Below are 23,224 nucleotides of genomic sequence, written 5' to 3'. Positions count from 1 at the left end.
CCACTTGAGTAACAGGTCATTGCCGCTGATACCAGCCGTTTGTCCGCTTTCTGTTAGCGTCACGTCACCTCAGCTAATCCCGCCTTTTTGCCCATTTTCTGTTATGCGGGAGTGACGCGCTGCCAAGATGGCGACAGTCGGCTCCGTCCACTTTGGGCTTCAAAAATGCTCTTCAGAAACCTACGGGTGACGTCACGGACACTACGGACACATATTTTTTACAGTCTATGGTTTTCACAGAGGTTAAGTGATCTCACCTGGAACACTTTTTGGGATATCTCGCGCTCCATGGAGGGGACGCATTTAAAGTGCCGGAACTCCGCCACCTCCTGACTCCGCAGCCTCAGGAGACGGAAGCGACGGGAAAGCTGCAGCTCCTCATCGGTCAGGAAATTAAACTCCTCCTGAAGCTGCTCCAGACGAAAGTATTCAGGTACCGCCACATCTCCACCACTCACCACCTACAGAGACAGAGAGAGACACCAAGAATAATAGATTCCTATTGGTATTTTCGACAGTGGTGTTGAGTACTCAAATATATTTTTTTAAATGACTAAACTGCATATTTCACCATCCATGGCAAGGTTTTTGTCTTTTTTCTAATTAGAATGGCTAATTGGCACAGTCTTGTGACTCGCAATGATTAAAGGTGCATTCAAGAATTCTGGGAAGAGTACCGAGAGTAGTTGCATGATGGAGGTGTTGTTGGGGTCGTTAGGGTCGAGGCGAGACTCAGCCGCCCACTTCCCCAATTTCTTCATGTCATTCAGACTAGATGCCCCGATACAGGCTATAGCGTCCATCTGCCCAAGACCACTGAAGAGAGAGAAAACAGTCCATCTTATCCAGCACAACTCTGAAAACAACCCGCTAATGCAGGGCTGGCTCTGACCTGTACATGCCCCCTCCAGGCTGACTGGACGGGGGAGCAAGGGGGACGTCATCTTCCCCTACCGCCCATGACACGCAGCAGGAGAGCTTCCCTGACGTCAGCAGGGTCTGTGTGCTGGTGCCGTCAGTCTCGAAAGAGAACGGGACACCTGCCACAAATGAGATATAAAACAATCTGAAGTCTTCCTACAGTTTGACACAGCCTTTGCTTTGGGGGCAGGGTTTAAGAGTGTTTATTACACGGCTCAGTGGAATACTTGATTCTGATTGGTCAATCGAGCCATCCAGCGGTATGTTATTCCCAGATAACAACTGCTGAAAACAGAAACACAGGCTCATCCGGGTTACTGAAGTCAGCAGCGCTATACGCTTGCTAGGAACGTTTTTTCTTCGTGGAAGTTTAGCAGTTGGTGAGCTAATAAAATATTACAAATATTTTGTGTAGTTATTTAATTATGCCATCCAGCATCATGAACTCTCATGTTTCACACAAACGCTGCTGCCATTTTGTGACTGTTGTTTTGTACACTGTTGGATGATAAGAAAACAGCTATGATTTTATAACAGTTTAATCTGAAATCAATATCTCCATAATTATTTATGTGGCGAAATGCTGTGTAATAAGTGGTGTGACTGACTGTATACCGTATCTCTTAAATGTCCGTCTAGTTTGAACTTGCCGCGTCTGAATATCAACTCTTGTTTCGCATTGGGGTCTTCATCACCCTGTCGGGGTTTATTCTGAGATAACAACCGGCTGGATGTCCACTATCCCTTACTTACCACTGCCAACACCCTCGTGGTTGAAGGTGACTCTCTGGTTGCTGCTGAACTCCATCTCCTCAGATGGTGCACTGCCAGTCAGGACAGAAGATTCTGGAACCGGCACACACACCTCCACCAGCAGTGTGGAAGATGAGCCGACACCCTCAAACACCTGCGAGACAACATCCAGGACGTCTTAAACGCATACACACAAACGGCAATGGAATTGTGCATATACACTCAACCCAACCGTACCTGCAGTTTGATGCTTTCTGGCCAGTTCACAATCTTCAGGTTGAAGATCTGACCAAAGTGGACTCTGAAATCCATGTTGAGGGCTCGACTGTCCGTTCTGGAGACTTCTTTATCGTTGTACAGGACCTTGATGAAGAGGGCACGTTTGGACACATCCTCTCTACGAGCAAACTCGGCACTAGACAAGGCACAAACAAAAGCTAGTTAACTTTTTCTGGAGAAACTCTGAGTCTTTACCCAGGCAAAAGTGACTGAAACAATGCAAGGGTTGATGGTGGGGGTTTTCAGGGAGCTGTTAAGGTGTCCTCCTGAGTGGTCTTAAGGTTGTAATGGTGTTATTGGTGTTCGCCAGAGCCAGACTTTCTAAAGGCACAGACACATCAAACCAAGATCAAAGAACTAGCAGCAACAAATCGGACTGTGTTGTCACCTTAACACACCACAAAGCCAATGGACAACTAGCACAATACCTTGATTAAACATGCAAAAAAAGCTGCAGACGGGGGTTTTACTAGAGTCAACGGTGTAGAACACACTGCAAACAAGGCTGAAACATGCTCAACGATGACCCGACACTGATCAACCGTGTGTCACAGCCTCGAGGTAGGCCTATTCTACATGTTTTAGCAGTAGCACGGGGTCTTGAGGGGGAGGCTTGGACATCCTGGGTACTTGTGAAGGCGTTGCTGGAATATTGCAGGCTTTGCTGTGTGGTTGTTAAGGTGTTTTAGGTGAATTGTTTTTGCCCAATTTATACCCACAAGGTTCATCCATTAAATATCGTTTTGACAATGGTGTTGCCTGTATGCGGAAAACTCAAAGGAAAAACTTCTCAGTTTTAAGCCTATCATTGTCGTATAAACGTACTCTAAGTGTTGCTTACCTTGGATAAAACCGTTAGGGGCCATTCACACTGAACGTAGGTCAGTGAAGCGAAAAAAGTTTAACTCATTTTAACTTGAGCGCCCCGGTTTTAGAATGGTGCGTCATGCAAAAGACTCGAGCGCAACAGTTTAACACGTCCATCTAGCACGTGTTTACAATGAAAAACAATGGAAAAGTAGAGCAGTGAAATGGAAAAACGCATCCTGTGTGAACGGCCCTCATTTATTTATCTTTTTAAAGACACTCAAAACCCTGAAGATCTTTGGTAAGTGTATCAGTGTGTGTGTGTGTGTTCATTCACCGTGGACACTGCTCATTGGGGGTGACGGGCCCGGAGACGGTAAGTTCTGGAATCAGAACCGGTTCTCCAGGTTTCCTGCGGATCCTGGCAGCCTTCTCCCGCACTTGCTCTTCCAGGGAGCCCGAGTCTGGTTTCTCTGGAGGATCCGGCTTCTCTGGCTCCTCTCCCAACTCCTCCTCACTTTCCTCATCCTCCTCTTCTTCCTCCTGCTGTCTTTTCTTTTTCTGCTTTTTCTTTAAGACTTTCTGAGAGAATCAGAAGCATGTTGTGAACATCTCATGTCAATCTGGTTTCAAACAGGATTATGGATGCATAAACAGTAGTTTTTAAAGGGGACCCATTATGCAAGTCTCTGATGTCCCCAGAGTGAGTATGTGAAGTTTAAGGTAAAAATAACCAACAGATATTTTTTTTACAGCATGTTTAAATTGTCACTTTTTGGTGCTCAGAAGAACGCGCTGTTTTAGTGTGTGCCCTTTAAATGCTAATGAACCGCTGCTGCACGGCACAGGGGGCGGAGCCTCACGAGCTCGCGCTCAGTCTCAGGAATGATGATAATATCAGAAACTCTCAGTAACGGTGTTCATTTCGACCCGGAGTCGGACAATAATGCCTACAGAGTCAGATAATATGCTGTATGGAGATGGAGATGGTCTTATTTAACTCGTCAATCATTAGATCTTCATTTTCCAAAGTTTCTTACGTGCAGAGGTCAATTTACTATCAGATTTAGGGGTACTAAATTATGGAACAGTTTTTCCCACTTAGCAATTAACTCCTCCTCATTAAAATGTTATAAAAGAGATTTAAAAGCCCATTTAATTGCTGTTCTAAATTTTTTATATAGATATTATTATTTTTTTATTTTATTTATTTTTTAATGTTATGATCATATTTTTTGTTTATTATTTTCATTACTGTATTCGTCATTAAAATTTGTTGATGGTATGTGTATTTATACATGTATGTGCATGTGTTTTTTGTGTGTTTGTTATGGATATATGCATTTCATTAGTTTGTTGTTACTTTTATGTAATATAATGTTTTTGTTTTTTATGTTTTTGTTTTGATTTTATTGTAATTATGTTTATAGGTGGAGGCGTTAAATAAGCCCAGTTGGGGTTTTTTGCCTCTTCCTGCACATCATTAAATTGATAATATTTGTTTTATTTTTGATTATATATTTTATGTTTTGTTATTATTATTTTTTGTCATTTTGTATTTCATGGTGCAAAAAAATAAATAAATAAATAAATAAAATAAAATAAAACAGGTGTAGTTTAGTTTAATTACGGTTATAACGTATTTGTATAACTTGGCTCCACCATCTGCAGCAACCTATCCCTGGATACCAAGCTCAATATAAGGATAGGCAAAGCAGCTACCGCCATGGCTCGACTAGCAAAGAGGGCTTGGGACAACACTCTGTTGACACTCAAAACTAAACTGAAGGTGTACCAAGCATGCGTCTTGAGCACCCTCCTCTATGGCAGTGAAGCTTGGACTTGGATATTCTCGCCAAGAGCAAAGACTGAATGCCTTTCATATGCGCTGCCTCAGACGACTCCTGAGCATCACCTGGCAGGATCGTATTACAAACAGAGCCATTTTGGCTCAGGCAGGTATGCCAAGTATGTTCACCATCCTCACACAGAGGCGACTGCGCTGGCTTGGCCACCTGTGCAGGATGGATGACGGTCGAATCCCAAAGGACGTTCTGTACGGGGAGCTTGCCACAGGAACACGACCAACTGGACGGCCAACCCTGCGCTACAAGGACGCCTGCAAGCGAGATTTGAAAGCATGCAGCATCTGCCCAGCTGATTTGGAAGCAGTGACATCGGACCGCGAAAATTGGCAATCCACCGTTAAGACCGGTGTCCTTCTAGCCGAAGAAAAAAGAGCAATGCAGTGGGAGGAGAAGAGGACCCGTCGGCAGCAAAGCGTTCAGCTTGCCCCCACTGACACCACCACTGCTTACATTTGCAGCAAGTGCCAGCGGTGCTGTCGCTCCTGTATCGGACTCTCCAGTCATAGCAGAGTCTGCAACCAAACCACAGACTGACCTGGGTGCAGATTCTAAACCATTGTCTCTCGAAGACAGAAGGATGCCAACAACATCTGCTTGTATTTATCCACTATTAATCGATCAGGGCGGTTCTATGTTAAAACGGCAGTGTCTGTCAACACTCGTGGGCGGGGCCTGTGGCTTTAGTGACGTCACACCAGCCCCATGGCTGAACACAGGTCGTTGGGGGACACTGCTTATGATTTATGGGGATTAATAAAAAAAAGGAGTGAGTGGATTTTTATCACTATTGGGTGGTTGTGTACACACACTGCCAAAACACATTTATGTCCAAACAGCATGCAAAAGTGAATTTAGCATAATTGGTCCCCTTTAAAGGAACACTCCACTTTTTTTGGAAATAGTCGGAAAACTCCACTCATTTTCCAGCTCCCCTAGACTAGAGTTAAACAGTTTTACCGTTTTCGAATCCATTCAGCCGATCTCCGGGTCTGGCGGTAGCACTTTTAGCATAGCTTAGCATAGATCATTGAATCTGATTAGACCGTTACCATCTCTCTCAAAAAAATCACCAAAGAGTTTCGATATTTTTCCTCTTTTAAACTTGACTCTTCTGTAGTTACATCGTGTACTAAGGCCGAAGGAAAATAAAAAGTTGTGATTTTCTAGGCCAATATGACTAGGAACTATTCTCTCATTCCTGCGTAATAATCCAGGAACTGCTGCCGTACAGCAGCGCAATGATATTACACACTTAGTGCCAGTCACGTTGGAAGTTACGGAGCTGGGGACTATTTTCAGGCGCTGCGTAATATCATTGCGCTGCTGGTACGGCAGCAGTTCCTGGATTATTACGCAGGAATGAGTGTTTAGTTCCTAGTCATATTGGCCTAGAAAATCACAACTTTTCATTATCCGTCGGACTTAGCACACGATGTAACTACAGAAGAGTCAAATTTAAAATAGGAAAAATATCGAAACTCTTTGGTCATTTTTTTGAGAGAGATGCTAACGGTCTAATCAGATTCAATGATCTATGCTAAGCTATGCTAAAAGTGCTACCGCCAGACCCGGAGATCGGCTGAATGGATTAAAAAAATGGTAAAACTGTTTAACTCTAGGGGAGCTGGGAAAATGAGCATATTTCCAAAAAGAGTGGAGTGTTCCTTTAAGACAAAACATAAGTGGCTATTAACATTGACCTGTTTTGCAGGGACAAAGAGAAAAAATCCTTGATTTTAAGTTATTGAGTTACAAGGCGACTAGCAATGAGAATGCAAGCGAGAATACCTGTTTTCTCTTCCAGGATTTCCATTCCTCATGTTGTCTTCTGTATTCACTCATCTTCTTCTGATAATCTTCCTCCGTCTCCGCCTGCAGCTCTTCCACTTCCGCCATAATGTCATCCTCACACTCCTGCTCGTCCTGCTCTCTCTCCACCTTCTCCCTGCAGAGGTAAAGCCACACGTCCCATCACACAAAGCACAACACACATGACACATGACATATGATGACGTACCTCCTGACGAAGAGTTTGAAAGGCGTGTTGGTGAATCTCTGGAAGTCTCGGAGAGCTTTGAGCTCCTTCCACACCCTGATGATGCTTTTGAGGAGAGCTCTGTCCTTGTCCTGCTCCACATCTCGCAGCTGACGAGTGTGTCTGACAATACAGACGACAGATTTAAATGTGACAGAATGAATGACTATCATAAATATAATACTGAAGGTAGAGGTGATTGGAAGTTTCTTCAGGGTTCGTACAGATACTGTCAAATTAATTTCCAGGACTTTCGAGGACTTTTCAAGCACTACTTTTTTGGTTTTGAAGAACTACAATCAGAGACCGCACTTATCAAACAATATCTTTAGTATTTTGTTTAATCAAATTTCAGATATAAGGTATCCAAAATATAATACGCGTGAAAATATTGCATTTGTGTTTTTTCGAATACTCATATATGACTATATATTGAATTTAAATAGGTCAAGCATTTTTCAAGTACCTCTTCGCAAATATGGCTGTTTTCCAAGACTTAAATTTCAAAAAGTCAAATTCAAGTACTTTAAGCACCTTGTGCGAACTGTGTTTCTTACCTCACTTCCTGTTTGTACTCTGCCATTCTCTGCTGGGTCACCTGACTCAGAGCCTCTCCTCTGTGTAGCTCCAGCATATTATGTATCGTGTTCCTCAAGCCGTTCAACTACACAAACACACACACACACACATTCAGAATGAGTTTTAAGACCTTGGTTTTGATGCCCCTCTTCTGCGTTACCTTATCGGTCAGGAGTCGCGTGAGGCTCTTGTGCTGTCTGGTCAGGTGCTGATCGTACAGCTGGGCGAGACGGGCTGCCAGCACATGTTCACGGCTGAAGAGAGGATGATGGGAGAAGATGAGGCCCGACACATCTACATCCAGCTGGTAGTCCGACTGGGGATCGCCCATTCCAGATATGTAGAGGTTCACATGCTTCGACTTCAGAGCCTGAAACAGAGCCGGCAACCGTGGAAACACCATATGTCATTCATCCAGTAAGACGTATGCATTCATTAGGGATTATGCATTTCCACTAATAGTCTTAAAAGTAAATGTTTTGTAGCAAAGGGTCAGTGAATACAACTTTTAGGATATTAAGTTTGTCCCGTGGTTTAACTCTGCTCTAAATAAACTGAATGGCGTCAATGCTAATATTAGTCTATTCACATTCCTGCCAACCCTAGGGATTCTTATCCTGAGGTGATTAGAGATCCAGCTCTGGCTCAGTGAGCTTTGGCTTTTCAACATCTACATTAAGCTCAAGGTCCATCTCAATGATTCAGCGTCTGCTTCTCTACAATCCTCCATAACAGAGGATGAACTTCGGCTGCTCCCAAACTCTGCATCTCCCTGCACTGCTCAATCCTGGACGGACAGATACCTTTCAGTTTTGTAGCAGATTGTCTCCAAATATGAGTTTAGGGTCCAGGTCCCACTATTAACTAACTATTAACTATGATTTTTCCTTCAATAAACTCCCAATTACAGCTTAATAATAGTTAGTAAGGCAGTTGTTAAGTTTAGGTATTGGGTAGAATTAAGGGATGTAGAATATAATCATGCAGAATAAGACATTAATATGTGCTTCATATATACTAATAAACAGTCAATATCCTAGTAAACACATGCTAATTTGCAACTAGTTAATAGTGAGAATTAGTTTAATTAGTAATTTCATTCATACGTGTCTTGTTAATCAACTTATTAGTTCCCTTTGTTTGTTCAGCTTATAGGTCTTCAGTTCTCCCTTAGTGTTTGTTGGTTCAGAATATTGAGAATATATTCCAGAATATTGAGTATGTAAGTCTATCTCCTAGTATTATTCCTCGCCTCCGTGTGCTTCAATACCACGTACCGTGACTTTAGCATTTAGCAACTTTATCATAACATAAATGTGACAAATCAGAGTTGACATGTCAACATTTTTGTTTATCACTTGTTCTAAAAGAAAATGGAAAAACAAAAAAAACTGTTTTAATTGACCGTTCGCAAAGACCCGCCCCCCTTAGTTACTGTCGCTATGCTCGACAAGCTACGCCGCTCTCACACACACCATGTTCTCACGCAGTGAAAAACACATCGCGGAGCAGAGAGGAGACTGACAACACACTGACAGACAGGACAGACCAGGTTACTTTTTGGTTACTTTTGATATTAAACGTATTAAACAAAGTCTCACCTTTCAAATTTGGTCATTTTTAAAAAATAAAATTAAACAATAAATACTGTTTTGTGTCTCTTTAATGTGTCTGACAGATCGCTGTGTCGCCTCAGTTAAAGCTGCTCGTGAACCGATCATCTCTTCCTTCTAGTTCATTTATAGCATCAAATAAACATGAATGAACATCAGAAGGAATGTTGTTTTAACCGCGGAAAGGCGTCAGTACACTCCGCTTCTCAAGCTCAAATCCTCCCATGTTAATCTACTAACTCTCCTGACTGCTTTTTCCGACAAAATTGGCGGATGTTGAAGTATGATTGGTCAGGTCACCTGTCAATCAAGCTCCCTGCGAAGGGTCAATTGTGTCAGGTCCTATTTTGTAGCGTACCATGGCAAGTGCCTGTAATAGTTTTTCTTTCTTAGGTAACCGGGTTGAATGGTTGATAGTCAACACTACTCCTCGACTGTACTGTACTGTGCATGAGGACTAAGTATACTGTGGCTTTCTCATTGGTTATCAGCCATGCACTCCTGATATCCACTTCATGTTTCTCATTTTCACTCTTTTATGTTTTAATGGGTTGCATTACCAGAACACTTTGTGTCAATTAGCTCCACATGTCTGTGAGCACTTTAATATTCAGATGTCCTCATGGCATGTTCTTCTGATTCATTTCAATTTGCATCCAGCAATCATAATACTCAAGTATCTCGATTTATTAAACACACATGGCTGAGTGGGTGTGTTATCACTCCGTGTGTGTGTGTGTGTGTGTGTGTGTGTGTGTACATCCTAATATCCATTACATATCTCCTATTTTGAGTTCTGTAAGGCGTGACCGGCACATGTGACCTCACTGCCCCGTCTCACAGCAGAATCCGTGACATCACCACACATCTGGATCCCATCTCCGTTCTCACACCTCTCATCTCAACAAATATTATTGGCAGTTCATATTGCCTGGAAACACACTGCATGGAGGATTTGAAACCAAAAACTGCTAGTAAACATTACAGGATTGCATTTTAACATGATTTTCAAAAGTCGTAAAAGCGCATTAAAGATTTAGAGCTAAGATAAGCTTGTAAAAAAATATTTACAACACAAATTTTCACAACTTGCCATGATATTTTATTCCATGTTCTGCAGACCTAGTGACCTGAGGTACCTGGAATTAATTATCTTCTAAAATCAAAAGAAAAAGAAAAAAAAGAAAAAGTAAACTAGATTGTGAACAGGGTCCTGTGTTGATTTCAATAATGTTATGTGGGAAAGAAAACAACGGATTCTTCATCGCAAGACAAGCATCAGGGGTCTGGACTGGAGCCTTGGGACCATATAAAACTGTCATCCAAAACCAGTGCATTTAATACGAGTCATGCTTCCTTTGAAACTTTGGCAAATCTAATAACTAGTTATTTTTTGATAAATATAGCCTGGGAACTTGTACATTAACACTGTCAAAAAATGTGTTTGTGATATAAAACATTATGTACATCCAGCCAGTTGTTATCACAAAATAAACCCAAACATGGTGATCAGGAAACCGACGCAAAGTGCTTATTACCGAACGCCTATTTGCCACATAAGTAAATAATTAAGAAATATTGATGTGTGTTTAAATATGTTATCAGCTCGTTAAAAAACGCAAAGCTTCCGAGAATAAAACCTCACAGAATCTAATGTGATTATAGTTATCATTAGCTGGATCTCTGACCTTCCTGTAGGCCGTCTGCAGCGCAGGGTCCAGCTCGTCCTCCAGGTGGAAAAGAGGCGGTCTGGAGGAGGACTCTTTGATTGGGTCGGGCAGAGCCATAATACGCCCATCGTCTCCAAACCACTTCCTGCCCTGCAGAAACCACACACACCCACATTACAGATAATTTATATGTTTTTATATGCATTTGTAAACATGAGTTTTTTACAGTATCATTTTTATTAAGGATGCGCAATATATCGGCCACAATATCGGTATCGGCCGCTATATGTTCACACATGGATTTTAATGGTGAGACTTTTGTTTTTGTAAAAAAAAAATATAAAAACTTGGATTTAGATTTATCGGCTTATACTGTATTTTATTTTTATTTTTAAACAGGAAAATATTAAAGAAAATCGGGCTGATTTTCAGCAGGTTCCTGCTCTGCAGAACATAAATACCACATACACAACAAAACTCCTAGACAAGACAACAGCAAACACACAAACCAAGAAAATAAGTATCAGGGGGAGGCCATAAAGCCATCTCAGTGGTCACAGATATACCTGTCCATTAGATGGCGAGCAAATGTTATTTTAAATAGTCTTGTTGATGTTATAGTTCTGATGTCCTGTGGAATCTCATATTGTATATTGATTATCGGCTTTCAAATATAAAGAATTATCGGTATCAGACAAAATTTTCATATCGGTGCATCCCTAATTTTTATAGAAGTTAGTATATGTATATATATTAGGGCTGTCAAACGATTAAAATATTTAATCGCGATTAATCGCACATTTTTATCTATTCTAAATGTCTCTTGATTTCTTTTTGTCCCATTATTTTTTTTCTCATTTTAATGCTCTTATCAACATGGAAAAGTGGATCGGCTTGCTTTGTGCAAATGTTTTTTTTAATTATTGAAAACAACATTGGCATTTACTGTGTTCAATTTCACACTAACATTCTCACTTGGAGCAAATAATCTCTCACACAATGTAACACTATCCATCAATAAAAGGGTGAAAGAAATACTGACGAGGTAACGTTACTGATATTGACGAGTGGGCGTAAACACATCAGCTGTGTGTGTGCTTGACTATCAAGTGGTATTTCAGACTGGACGATGATAGCTCAGTTCACAACGACACACACACAGATCACTTTGGTCTTGTCAATTGAACCATTTGGCAACTTTTTAAAAGTAAACTTTCCATTCAGAATCTTTATTGGCCTCCATTTCGGCGTCTCTCGCTCATCATTCATCTACTCAAAACGTAACGTTCAGACGAGAAGCGCCGCGTCGCGCAGCGGCTCGTATTTAAAATTCTAACACATTATTATCTATGAGTGTACACACACCGGCGGCGCCATTCAGCGTTTTTATTGCTGGCCATAAACTGAGAAAGTGCGCGTCCGATGTGCTAGACGCGCTCAGTTGTCCTAGACGCGGCTCGGCTCTGCGCTTCTCGTCCACTCTTTGGCGGCTCGCAAACCCAAACAAGTGTGTGCGGTGACAAGTGTGTGCGGTGACAAGTGTGTGCGGCGACAAGTGTGTGCGGCGACAAGTGTGTGCGGCGCCAGTTGTTTTGTTTCTGGTCTAGCTAGATCCGCTGTGGTGTTGTAGTTTTAATAACGTTACTAGTTGTTGCAAAAGCATGTGAAAAAAACTACAAAGTTTGCTAGGCGTTAATCTCGCGATAAAAAAATTGACGCCGTTAAAATGGGTTTGCGTTTACGCCGTTAATAACGCGTTTAACGGACAGCCCTAATATATATATATTCATTACCTCGCCCTGCTTGAGTATTCGGTTTTCCAAAATGTTCTGATTTGTCAGGCCGACGTGTGGCCTCTCGCCCACATACAGCCCCTCCTCCTCCAGGTAACGGGGACGCACGTTCTCGGCCAGCTTACTGGAGGCAGGAACTGTGGGACACACGGCACACACATCATTTTAACCTGCTCGAGGAGGGTTAAGATCAAGAGCGTTTCTGTTTGTGTACCTGTCCTCATGCTGGGAACAAACAGTGTGTCTCGCTCCCTCTGCAGTCGCCTACTGTAGTCCACATACTCCGCTCTCCTCACTTCCAGGAAGTCCTGTGCTGATTGGTCAATGAGGAACAAATCCTCCTCCTCGTCTCTGACCAGTGGAGCATCTTCATCCTAAACAGGGATTGAATTGCATTAAGGGTAGTTTATATGAAATTTCAAGGTAGTGAAGTAAGCTATATCTAATCAAAAACTTGTTGTTGTTGTTGTAATTCTTTAAAATTACAATAAATGCAATTTTTATGGGATAATATTAATTGAGAGACTGCATCGATAACTGAAAATATATTTGTATAATAAGTCATTGCTCAATGAACTGCAAAAAATGTATTAAAAAGGTGAAAAAAGATGACCAGTCATATATAAAAATAATACATGTAAAATGTATATCAATTTGAACTAGGGCTGTCAATACAATAGTTAACTATTTTTAATCGTGATTAATCGCACACTTGCAGTTTGGACTGATTGTTTGAATGATTTCGCTTACTGGATTATTGGACTAAACACTTTCCTAGAGTTTAGCGGCTTAAAATGATCTGAACAGAGAAGTGAAGTCAGGTTAAAGGGTTCAAATGGAAATTTCAGACTGCCAGGGTCACATGAGCTTGTGTCATATGGATGCTCAGCTTGATAAACTCCAGACTTTTAAGATCATCTAACTGCATGACGTAAATTGCGTTAATGAAGCAATTTCGCATGCTTCAGTAGTTTATTTGTGTTAAAGGCGAGACACTACAGGTGAATAGGGTAAAATTTTAAAATAATAGATATCAACATAAAACTTTCTCAGTTGATTACTTACACAAGTATATACAAAAAAATGTATTACAAGTTTTTGAAATTTGTATGTTTAATTGTGCAAATTAGGTATTATCTCATTAAATATGCATGATTATATCTTCAGTAGATAGATCTGAACATAATGATAAAGTCAGGTGCAAAATTCTTTTTTCATTTTGATTACACACAAGATGAAAACAATTCAGAGGGATGTCAGGATATATGCTTTCATTACCTAGGAAATCAAAATATACTGTCCATAGCCTTAAAAAATAGATTTTCGCCATATTTTTTTATTAAAATGTCACATAAATCAGGCCAGGAATGATTTATTAACAAATCCCTCTGAAAAAAATATCTTCAGAATACTGCTAAGTGTATAACTGGGAAGTTTGGTGTACATCGGTGCTACATAGGCTGAGATATTTGTACTGGAGAATGACAAAAACATTTTTTTTGAGAAAACGGCATTTAAAGATTTGCAATGTAAAAAAAGTCATACTTTTTTTAGTAGAAACACCTATTTACAGACACAATATCTTATCAAATCATTAGCAACAACAATACAAACCACCTAAATCACATCAAAACTTATAAACACAGCATTTATGGCCTTCAACTGAACAGAAAAACAGTCAAAAACACACATCTGAATGTACTTAATTTTGAATTAATCGCATGTGTTAATGTTGACAGCCCTCATTTTTCATCTAATATTTTGGTTCACGGACCCTAAAACATGTCTGCTGATTGAATGGACAACGTTTGGTCACTGATATAATTTACATGTGGAAATTGCATTGTTGTTTGTTAGTGTCCATCTTAACATAAAGCACACATACCATAAACAGCCTTTGTTGTTTATTGTAATCAGAAACAAACACATAAACACGACTCACCCTGGCTTCAGACTCTTCCTCTCCTTCACACTCCCTCTCTTCCTCCCCTTCTTCTTCATCCTCTCCATCTCCTTCCCCTGCTTCCCCCTCTCCTTCCTCCTCTGCTTCTCTTCTCCCGGGACGTCTTTTCTTGCGTCGGGGTTGCTGTTGAGGCTCGGGGTCGAAGTTGAAGGTGAAGAAGTTGTACGCCTCTTCAGCGGTCGGCAAACCAGCCTCGGTCTGCTCAGAACCAAACACACACACATCTATGTCAGGATTTGAGGATTTCTAAAGTATTTCTTAATTAATTCTGTTCACATACTTCACCTGGGGTCTCATTTATAAAACTGTGCGTAGGATCCTTACTAAAAGTGTACGTGCGCCCAAAAGCCAAAAACGGCGTACGCAACAAAATATTCAGACATATAAAAGCGTGCGTACGCCAGAACCTGCAGGATTCACTTTATAATCCCAGTCAGCGGAAGATTGTGCACATGCGTCTCCTCCCCGAAATAACCATATATGGAGCTTACAACGCCTCGTTTTACTATGCATATCCTCATCTGCATATCATTTGCATATGATTATTCATCCACGTGATAACATGTTTAACGGTACAGGACATTATGAAAAAATTAAATACGGATGTGCCGCCACATTCAATGAAAAAAAAAAATTTAGGAGCCTCTCATTGCCTTGTTTTTGAATAAATAAATAAAATAGTGTAAAATACATTTCAGAGAAAGTTTTTCTCAATCTTGTCCACTGACCAAATAGTATTTTTAATTGATTTATATTTTTAATGGAACAGATAGACCTCGTTGTGCATTATTTGCACGAAACTATTTTCTCAGACAATCTGCTATTATCATGAGAAGCAATTATTTCTCCAGTTAAAACATTAAAACACAGCATGCCAGAGGAAAAGTGTTCAAAGGCATTGCATCCGCAACAAATATTTATATTTATTGAATATCATTTTTTTTGTAACTTCTCAGTAATGATTTCATGTAGTTTAACTCTATTAATGAGAATGGCATATTTAATCTAAATGTTTATATCAGAATTAAAACAAATCATTATTTTATTTATTTAAACTGTTATTGTGAACATCCACTGTATTTATGATTAGGACTCATAATGAAGATTTTTTACTTAATCTGCCGTTAGATATGCGTCAGTTTCAATAAACGGCCCAACGCGCTCGCTGGCTCGGACATTTAAGATGTGGATATTTGCTTCAAGTGATAGGCTTGGTGAGTGAAATTATATTTGTATTATCTTTCTGTATATGTATACATTTATTTAGATTTTCTGTCTAAAAGTGACCAAAAAGACATTTAACTCCAGCTCACCATCGGTGTCGCCAAACTGCTCCGTCTCCAAACCGTTCGTACGCAGGTGCGCACATTTTCCCGTCAAGTTTGTTTTTTATAAATCACAACTTATGCGTCGGAAGTGGCGTACGCCTCTGGCCCTGTTTCGTGCGTACGCAACGGTTATAAACGAGGCCCCTGATGTGGGAAATATCATCTTTATTAATACACACGTGCAACTATGCACAATGTAGAGTGTAAAGAAATATTACAAAGTCAGAATCTATCCTTTTATAATATGTAATATCTATTGCTGTCTTTACTCTGAGGATGCGTTTGCCCTGGCAGCAGAAGCAGTAGTCTCGAGTCTCTTACCCTTTTGTCTGTGGTTGCCCGTCTGGCCACGTCACGAAACTTCAGCCTGGCAGTGAAGGATGAGTCTTCATCAGCCCGTAGATCTGGGTCCGTCTGGAGGAGGACAGCGTGACAGGATGACAGCAGATCAGATCACATTTCAAACTTCTAAACAAGAGGTGGTGTTTTTTACTCTCACGGTAATTATAAAATCATTTGTATTTACTACTGTTCAAAAGTTGTTGTTTTTTTATGTTTTTGAAAGAAGTCTCTTATGCTCACCACCAAGACTGCAATTATTTAAATGTATTTATTTAAAAGTACCGTAAAAACAGCTTTCTATCGTAATATATTGTAAAATGTAATTTATTCCTGTGATTAAAGCTGGATTTTCAGCAACATTATCAGTCTTCAGTGTCACATGATCCTCCAGAAATCATTATAATATGAGGATTTGATGCTCAAGAAACTTTCCTGATTATTATTTATTATCAATGTTGAAAACAGTCGTACTTTTTGTGGAAACGGTGATACTTTTTTCAGGATTCTTTGATGAATAGAAAGTTCAAAATAGCAGCATTTACTTTAAATACAAATATTTTGTAACACAATTTAATCATAATTGCTGAATAAAAATATTAATTTCTTTAAATACAAAAATTTCTTTAAAAAATAAATAAAATAAATCTTACTGACGCCAAACTTTGAACGGCAGTACACATTATAATATTTGGTTTATGGTGACAGAGAAACTAAATGAGACAAAGAATGCTTTAAACATGACCATCCCAGGACAATTGAACTTTTCATACGTTACATGTTGAGATTTTTCTTACGTCTCTGTCGAATCGAGTGAGGGTCTCCCGGTCCCGTAGACTCTGCAGGCGGCTGGCGGGCTCAATGATGCTTTCCTGCTCTAGAAGACTAGCCGCTTTAGACTGAGGGGACGGCACAACTGTGAGTCAGTATTCTGAAATATATCCTCAAATACATTTCCTATTTTAGACGAACTTCACCTTCGCTGCTCTCAGCTTCTCCGTCATGCGCTGTCTCATGGTGTTCTCTGATTGGCTGGATCCCGGCCTCATCGCGGGACGAGGAGGAAGATCTAGAGAGATTGTAAGGAGTCCTAAGAATAGTGTGCACAGAAACCAAACAGCTTTTTTTTTTTTGTTGTCACTAGGGTTGCCACCCGTCCCTTAAAATACGGAATCATCCCGTATTTACAAGTAAGATGATGCGTCCCGTATCAAATCAATAAGGGACGCGATTTGTCCCGTATTTTACATTAGGCCCACATATAGTTGAATAAAAACATAAGGATTTTGCAGTATGGATAATACTAATAGCAAATATAAAGAAATCAATGTCGTAGTAGAGAAGCTCATTGCGTGATTGCATTTTAGCGTCTTTGTTTCTATAGCGACGGAGTCTCGTGAACATGCGCTGTAAACCTGCACATTTTTTAACCCCTCGTGCGCTGTTCTGGTCTCTGACCCCAAATGACGTTTGCTGAAATAAATACAAAATTATCTTTGTCCAAATGGCGTGAGACTTTGCACGGTTGACAACACTTTCTAGATCTACAAAAAAATGTAAATCAATTTGAATAATATCTGTTTTTTATGTTAGTGTGGGGGGAAAAAAGTCACACTTGTGTTGTTTCAACAAAATGTAATTTTGAAACAACATAATAGTTTTTTTTAGGATTTATAGTTTTAGGAGGATTTATTATAGATTTTTTAATTTAGGCTATATAAATAAAGAAATAAATATTTTTTTATACAAAAACAGTTTTTTTTTTTTTTAAGTAAAATTAACTTTATAAAAGACCCACATTTCTAACGTTCATGGATATGGATAATTTGACATGGTTTAGTCGTGTAAGATTTTTGCCCATCTTTTGGAAAATGGTTTTAAAAGTAAAGAAATGATCACTTTAGTAGATGGCTGCAGAGCTACACAATTTGCTATTTGACTAAAATACATATTTTCACTAGTTTTTAGTTGGATTCATACCTACATATTATGAAATCACAATTATAACAATAAAAATTACTTTTTGTCAAAGTTGAGCATTTTTTGTAAAGGCAAAAATCTGTTTTTCTAAAATGTTACATTATGATTAAAATCAAATTACATCAAGGTCGGACCCTGTTTAGAAGATTGACAAAATTCAACCTCAAAATCAGAAACAACGCAAAACACACATAAACAGTTGCAAAGTGGCAAACTTTAAATTTGTACAATTATATAAAAAAATGGTCGAAAAGCTCTATGGGGGGGGGGGGGGGGGGGGATGTGAATGGGTGTCCCTTATTTTGTCAACCCTAGTCCCTTATTTTGTCAACCCTAGTTGTCACATGCTATATACAGTCATGGCACCCAGCCCTAGTGAAACCCAGGCTTTGTAATGACGTCTATAATCGGAGAGTTCCCTCACCTCTCACTGGCTGTACATCATCATCATCATCATCATGAGGTCTGTCCTGCTCCTGCACTGCTGTCAGCTCCTCGTCTGGAGGAGACTCCACCGGCATCTCCTTCAGCAGCTTCACCACGGACACCACACGCACACATCAGACACAAGCAACCCCAGTGCCTCGTGAGGTCTTATGAGGCCTCTGAGAGGGAGGATCTTACGCACCAGTATTCACACTGTTGTACTTTAGTTTGCAAAAGAAAGTTATTACTTGACTTTTTAATAGCCATTCATTTTCTAAAATCAGAATAATGATGAGAATAGCACAACAGTAATAATAATTAACATTATGTTTTATTGTTGTGGTATTCATCGTATCAAAAAAAGAAGCAAATAAATTGTTCAAACTGATTGCTTTTTATTCTCATCTTCTAAATAAATAAATAGTAACAGAATATTCATAAGTATGTTTTTTATTGTTGTAGAAGTCATTGTGTCAAAAAGAAAATAAATAAATTAATGATTAAAATTGATTGCAGTATAATAACTTATCTTTTAATAACCATTTTCTAAAAAATTAATTAAAATAATAGTACCGGTAATGAAATATCCATGATTATTTTTTTATTTATACGTTTTTTTATTGTAGTAGTCATTGTAAAAAAAAAATATATATATTGTATATTGGTAACTATAAACTATATAACTATATAAAAAGTTAGCACAGTCCTGACCTTCTTCTTTTTTTTCATTCTCTTTGCCATCATTGAGCGTCTGAGTGCCTCACCCGGGTCCTCTTCTCCACCTGCCAGCATCTAAAATAACATATTTAGGAATATTACAATAAAAAAATAATATATATGATCATCAGCACTATATATATATGTGTGTGTGTGTGTGTTTTAAATGTCTATATTTAAGTCCACTGTGAACATATAGATTTTTTCAATTTGTAGGTTTTCAGAATTCTGGTTAAAAGTCAAAAACAAGTCCAACAGGTTTAAAAATAAATAAATAATATAATATAATATTGCAGTCCAATTAAACCCAATTATTGCGGTTATCTCAAATAAATCCAGGGTTAAATCCTCAAATAAATTCTGGTCAGAAGCAGTTTTTAAGGAAGTCACATGCTTGGACACAAGAAGAATGATGAAGAGAGCCATTGAAAGAAGAAAAGCATTGAATGAAATGTGTTACTCAGCCTATTCAAATCAAACTGGTCCATATGCTTCATGTAAAAGCAGAAGACTTGGAATCATATGCACCAGTTTTAAGACACATCTACAGGTGTGGTGCTCTTCTTCAGTCCTTAAATCACGCTCCACTTGTGTGAATAAGAGCAGTGTGGAGATTCTGGAGAGTGTGTGATGACAGAGTGCGTGTGTGTGAGGGAGAATACTGAAGGAAAGCCTAGCAGGAAGTGTTAGAGCACTAGAGGAAGCTGAAAAGGTGAGTCCAGAACCACCAACCTCCACCGCAGTGTGACCATTGTCCTGAGACAGATCCCAGTCTGACGCAACCAGAGCCTACAGCAGACCAGCACAGACTTGACAATGACATTCATGTGTGCAGCTTTATTCTGCTTGACAAGCTGCTAATATAACAAACATGTCTAGCAACTTCAGATGTAAAATATACAGCAAATATGATGTGCATATAGTGCCTGCACACTTTTCCAGCGGCACTGGTTCCGGAAGTTTTTCTTTTTAATTCATTTCTCCCATAGGGATTTAAAAATATCGGTAAAGGGATATTAGCAACGAACCAAACCAGACGGCAACGAGGCGAAACACAACAATAAAAACTGTGATTTGAAGCAAAAAAAAGGTTTTGAAAATTGGTACAAGACTGTGTAGTTTTAGTGAGGGAAATAACTACAATCCCATGAAGCATTGTGAACAGCATAATCAAATATAAAACTATTCATTGACAAATGTTATTTGTCAATAAAAATTTACAAATTATATATACATATAATCAACATTTGTCAATGAGTAGTAGTATATTTTGACATCATTTTTTATTTGATTATGCTGTTCACAATGCTTCATGGGATTGTATAAAAACTATATATTTTAAGTTTATTGCATAAATGTCAATATTTTTAGTGTAGGGATGGGCTTGATTACGTCATTCGCAGTGCTTCATGGGAGTGGGCGGAGCTAAAGAGGCGGGGTTTTCTTCTTAATACTCTCTGATTGGTGTAATGTCTGTACTGCATCATGGGTGGAGCAGTTTTTCACTTCAAATTCTGCTAATAAACACGATTATTTTTAAACCAAGCTGAAATAATGCAGGTTGACGGCTTCAACAGAAGCAAATGCTATCGATTAACAACCTCATGGCTCACAGTAGGGCAGTCTTTAAAGGTTTATAAATGTAATCGGTTTTCCCTATGGAGGAAATGAACGGATTTCCGGAACCCGACAGGTTCGCTCTATTACAGCTTAAAAAAGAAAACAGGTGATGAACAACAAAGATAGTACATGGCAATCACTGTCCATTATATTATACCAGGGGTTTTCAATCTTTTAGATGCTGCAGACCCCAAATATGATCATCCTCGTGTGAGGGACCCTGTCCTAAAATGTAATCTATCATAAAAAAACACCCAATTTATACACTGAAAAACCTATATAATGAATCTAAAATTAGTGTTATTTAGATACATTATATTGTTGTACTCACTACAGTAATGTACTGTTAAATGTATTATTTTTATTTATTTTATATATATCAATTTTTATGTATTTATTTTAATCTAATTTAAGATATTTAATAGATGAACAACTAATATTTGTATTTTTATCACGTTGTATTTATTTATTTGATTGGAATTAATTTATTTAAATACTTTTTTTTATTTTAATTTTTTTATTTAGAGTTTTTTCTCCAAGCTTTTCCCCCGGACCACAGGTTGAAAACCCCAGTAGTACTAATAATGTTCTGCATACTGCTTATTATTATTATATTATTATTATAACCTGTTTATCATCTCTGACTCTTCCTAAAGACTCCTGCAGTTCTCTCCTCTTCTTCCTCATCTTCTCCCGCACATCACTGAAGACAACAGGACAGAAAACTTACTCTCACAACAATCAATCACACTTTATGTGTTTTATTCCTGAAGTAGTAAAAAAAAAAGGAAGAATAACGTTACCTGGGCGAAGACATTTTGAATACAATGAATTAGTTCCTGATGTCAGATATCTTCCCAATTCATATCAGATCAGAAGTAACTTCACGGGCACTTCTTGATGAAACTGTATTAAAGTGAGTTTATAACAGAGGGACAACACACGGTCGTCTATAAACACACATCTGATGTTTATCTTATAAAGTAAGTTCCAGTGCAGTAAGTAACGTTAAATCTCTGTATTATCTCGGTGCAGGAAATAAACATCACCCTGAGTGAAAAAAGAATGCAAATGCTTTCCAGACTGCAACAATGCGTACAGCGTTAGTTCACTGAAGGAGCAGATATTAAATATGTATTTTGGTAGAGTTTTACCGTCATGCTGCGTCTCGCTGCCTGGTAACGGATGTAAATAATCTGCTGCAACCGAACCCACAGCGGTTTGCGTCCGGTCCGTCCCACTCAGTGTCAGAGCGGCTTTTCATTGGCCCAGACTCCCGTCAATCACATAAATCTGCTGACGCCACTAATGTTTATTTTATTTTATTCTTCTTCTGTCGTTTTTTTGTTTGTACACGGCAATATTTACAATACGACTAAACTTATCTATAATGTAAAAATAAAGATATGTTCAGAAAAAAAAAATATTATTAAATATTAGGTCTACCGTTTTAAACTAAAACCAAAAGGATTACTGCAATATTGTCTTAGATGCAATAACAATTTGCACTCAAGTTATAATACCACAAATTTGCCGCTTTCATTATTCCTGATTATTTAAACAAAACCAACCTTACATCAATCAAATGATATTATTTCTGAAACAGACCAGTTCCAATAATAACAAACGTCACACCCCATTTTGATTTCAACTATGTATTGGGTTTATAATTTAAGATTATAATGATTTTAATTATAATCTAAGATCTCTAAACCACTCAAGAGAACTATTCGGCTGCAATATGCAAATAAGTAATTAGTTAGTGGAAGAAATAGGACCATATTAACAGTATTTCCTGTTTGCTTCAGAAAATATGCTCTAAAGCTGTAGAATTTTTTCTTCTTCTCAAGTTTCATCTTTTCCAAAAGAATGCAAAGCCAACCAACATGGTGAGTAGTATACATGTATTAATTCTGTACTGTATGTTATTGGATCCCGTTCAGATGGTTGCAATCAGAATTCAGAGAGGGTGATTTACAGAGAGCTTTTTCCCCCCGTTTGCATTACTCATGAAGGCAGTAATAAAGTACACTGATATTTAGTGTATAATGTAAAATATAAAACTTTTTAATCTTCTGCCAAAATCATCTGTCTGGCCATAACACATTTTCCCACTATTTCTGGCCGGTGTCACATGGAGAATGATTACTCACTAACATGCACATACAAGCAGAATTAAAGGCCGGATACACTGGTCCAAACATCCCATTTATTAAAGGTTGATCTTTGAAATCAAACTTGAAACAAATGTTTGATTATTTATTATTATTATGAACAGATTTAAAAAAAAATCTTCTTTTTTTTATCTCCAGGCAGCATATTCAAAACAAATAATATGTAACTCTAACACCATTAGATCCTTTTGTTCAGGTCAAGGTCTCTGAACAGTCCAGATGGTTGAGCTGTTTTCTCTGACAGCATGAACTCTCCCATGACATATTGAGCTGAATTCAAGATGCAAGTGACTCATCGACACAATAAAACCAAGGGAGTTTCTGTTCAAATGTTTGGATTCATTTGACACATGAATTCA

General features: G+C 38.7%; 1 protein-coding gene across 2 annotated transcripts in view; it reads right to left on the bottom strand.

Moving 5' to 3' along the window:
• The window catches only part of cc2d2a (coiled-coil and C2 domain containing 2A), a 39,707-nt gene extending 17,777 nt beyond the window's left edge, over window positions 1-21,930 (bottom strand). The window contains exons 1-23 of one of the 2 annotated variants that reach the window (XM_079588203.1): window positions 21,846-21,926; window positions 21,495-21,597; window positions 21,319-21,394; window positions 19,804-19,860; window positions 19,066-19,146; window positions 18,353-18,461; window positions 16,926-17,017; window positions 16,746-16,847; window positions 15,931-16,023; window positions 14,261-14,479; window positions 12,533-12,692; window positions 12,319-12,455; window positions 10,544-10,675; window positions 7,403-7,612; window positions 7,221-7,327; window positions 6,646-6,786; window positions 6,417-6,573; window positions 3,098-3,342; window positions 1,912-2,089; window positions 1,675-1,828; window positions 893-1,040; window positions 678-816; window positions 258-461 (exon numbers count right to left, since the gene is read on the bottom strand). In XM_079588203.1, the coding sequence (XP_079444329.1) occupies window positions 258-461; window positions 678-816; window positions 893-1,040; window positions 1,675-1,828; window positions 1,912-2,089; window positions 3,098-3,342; window positions 6,417-6,573; window positions 6,646-6,786; window positions 7,221-7,327; window positions 7,403-7,612; window positions 10,544-10,675; window positions 12,319-12,455; window positions 12,533-12,692; window positions 14,261-14,479; window positions 15,931-16,023; window positions 16,746-16,847; window positions 16,926-17,017; window positions 18,353-18,461; window positions 19,066-19,146; window positions 19,804-19,860; window positions 21,319-21,394; window positions 21,495-21,508 (2,955 nt within the window). In that variant the 5' untranslated portion in view covers window positions 21,509-21,597; window positions 21,846-21,926. Of the gene's footprint in view, window positions 1-257; window positions 462-677; window positions 817-892; window positions 1,041-1,674; window positions 1,829-1,911; window positions 2,090-3,097; window positions 3,343-6,416; window positions 6,574-6,645; window positions 6,787-7,220; window positions 7,328-7,402; window positions 7,613-10,543; window positions 10,676-12,318; window positions 12,456-12,532; window positions 12,693-14,260; window positions 14,480-15,930; window positions 16,024-16,745; window positions 16,848-16,925; window positions 17,018-18,352; window positions 18,462-19,065; window positions 19,147-19,803; window positions 19,861-21,318; window positions 21,395-21,494 lie in introns of both variants that reach the window. The other variant, XM_079588204.1, reaches the window with a different exon arrangement.
• Window positions 21,931-23,224: the final 1,294 nt, after the last annotated feature.

This window comes from Phoxinus phoxinus (assembly GCF_949152265.1).
Source record: "Phoxinus phoxinus genome assembly, chromosome: 18".
NCBI classification, from domain to species: domain Eukaryota; kingdom Metazoa; phylum Chordata; class Actinopteri; order Cypriniformes; family Leuciscidae; genus Phoxinus; species Phoxinus phoxinus.
This window is presented reverse-complemented; position numbering and strand designations above follow the sequence as displayed.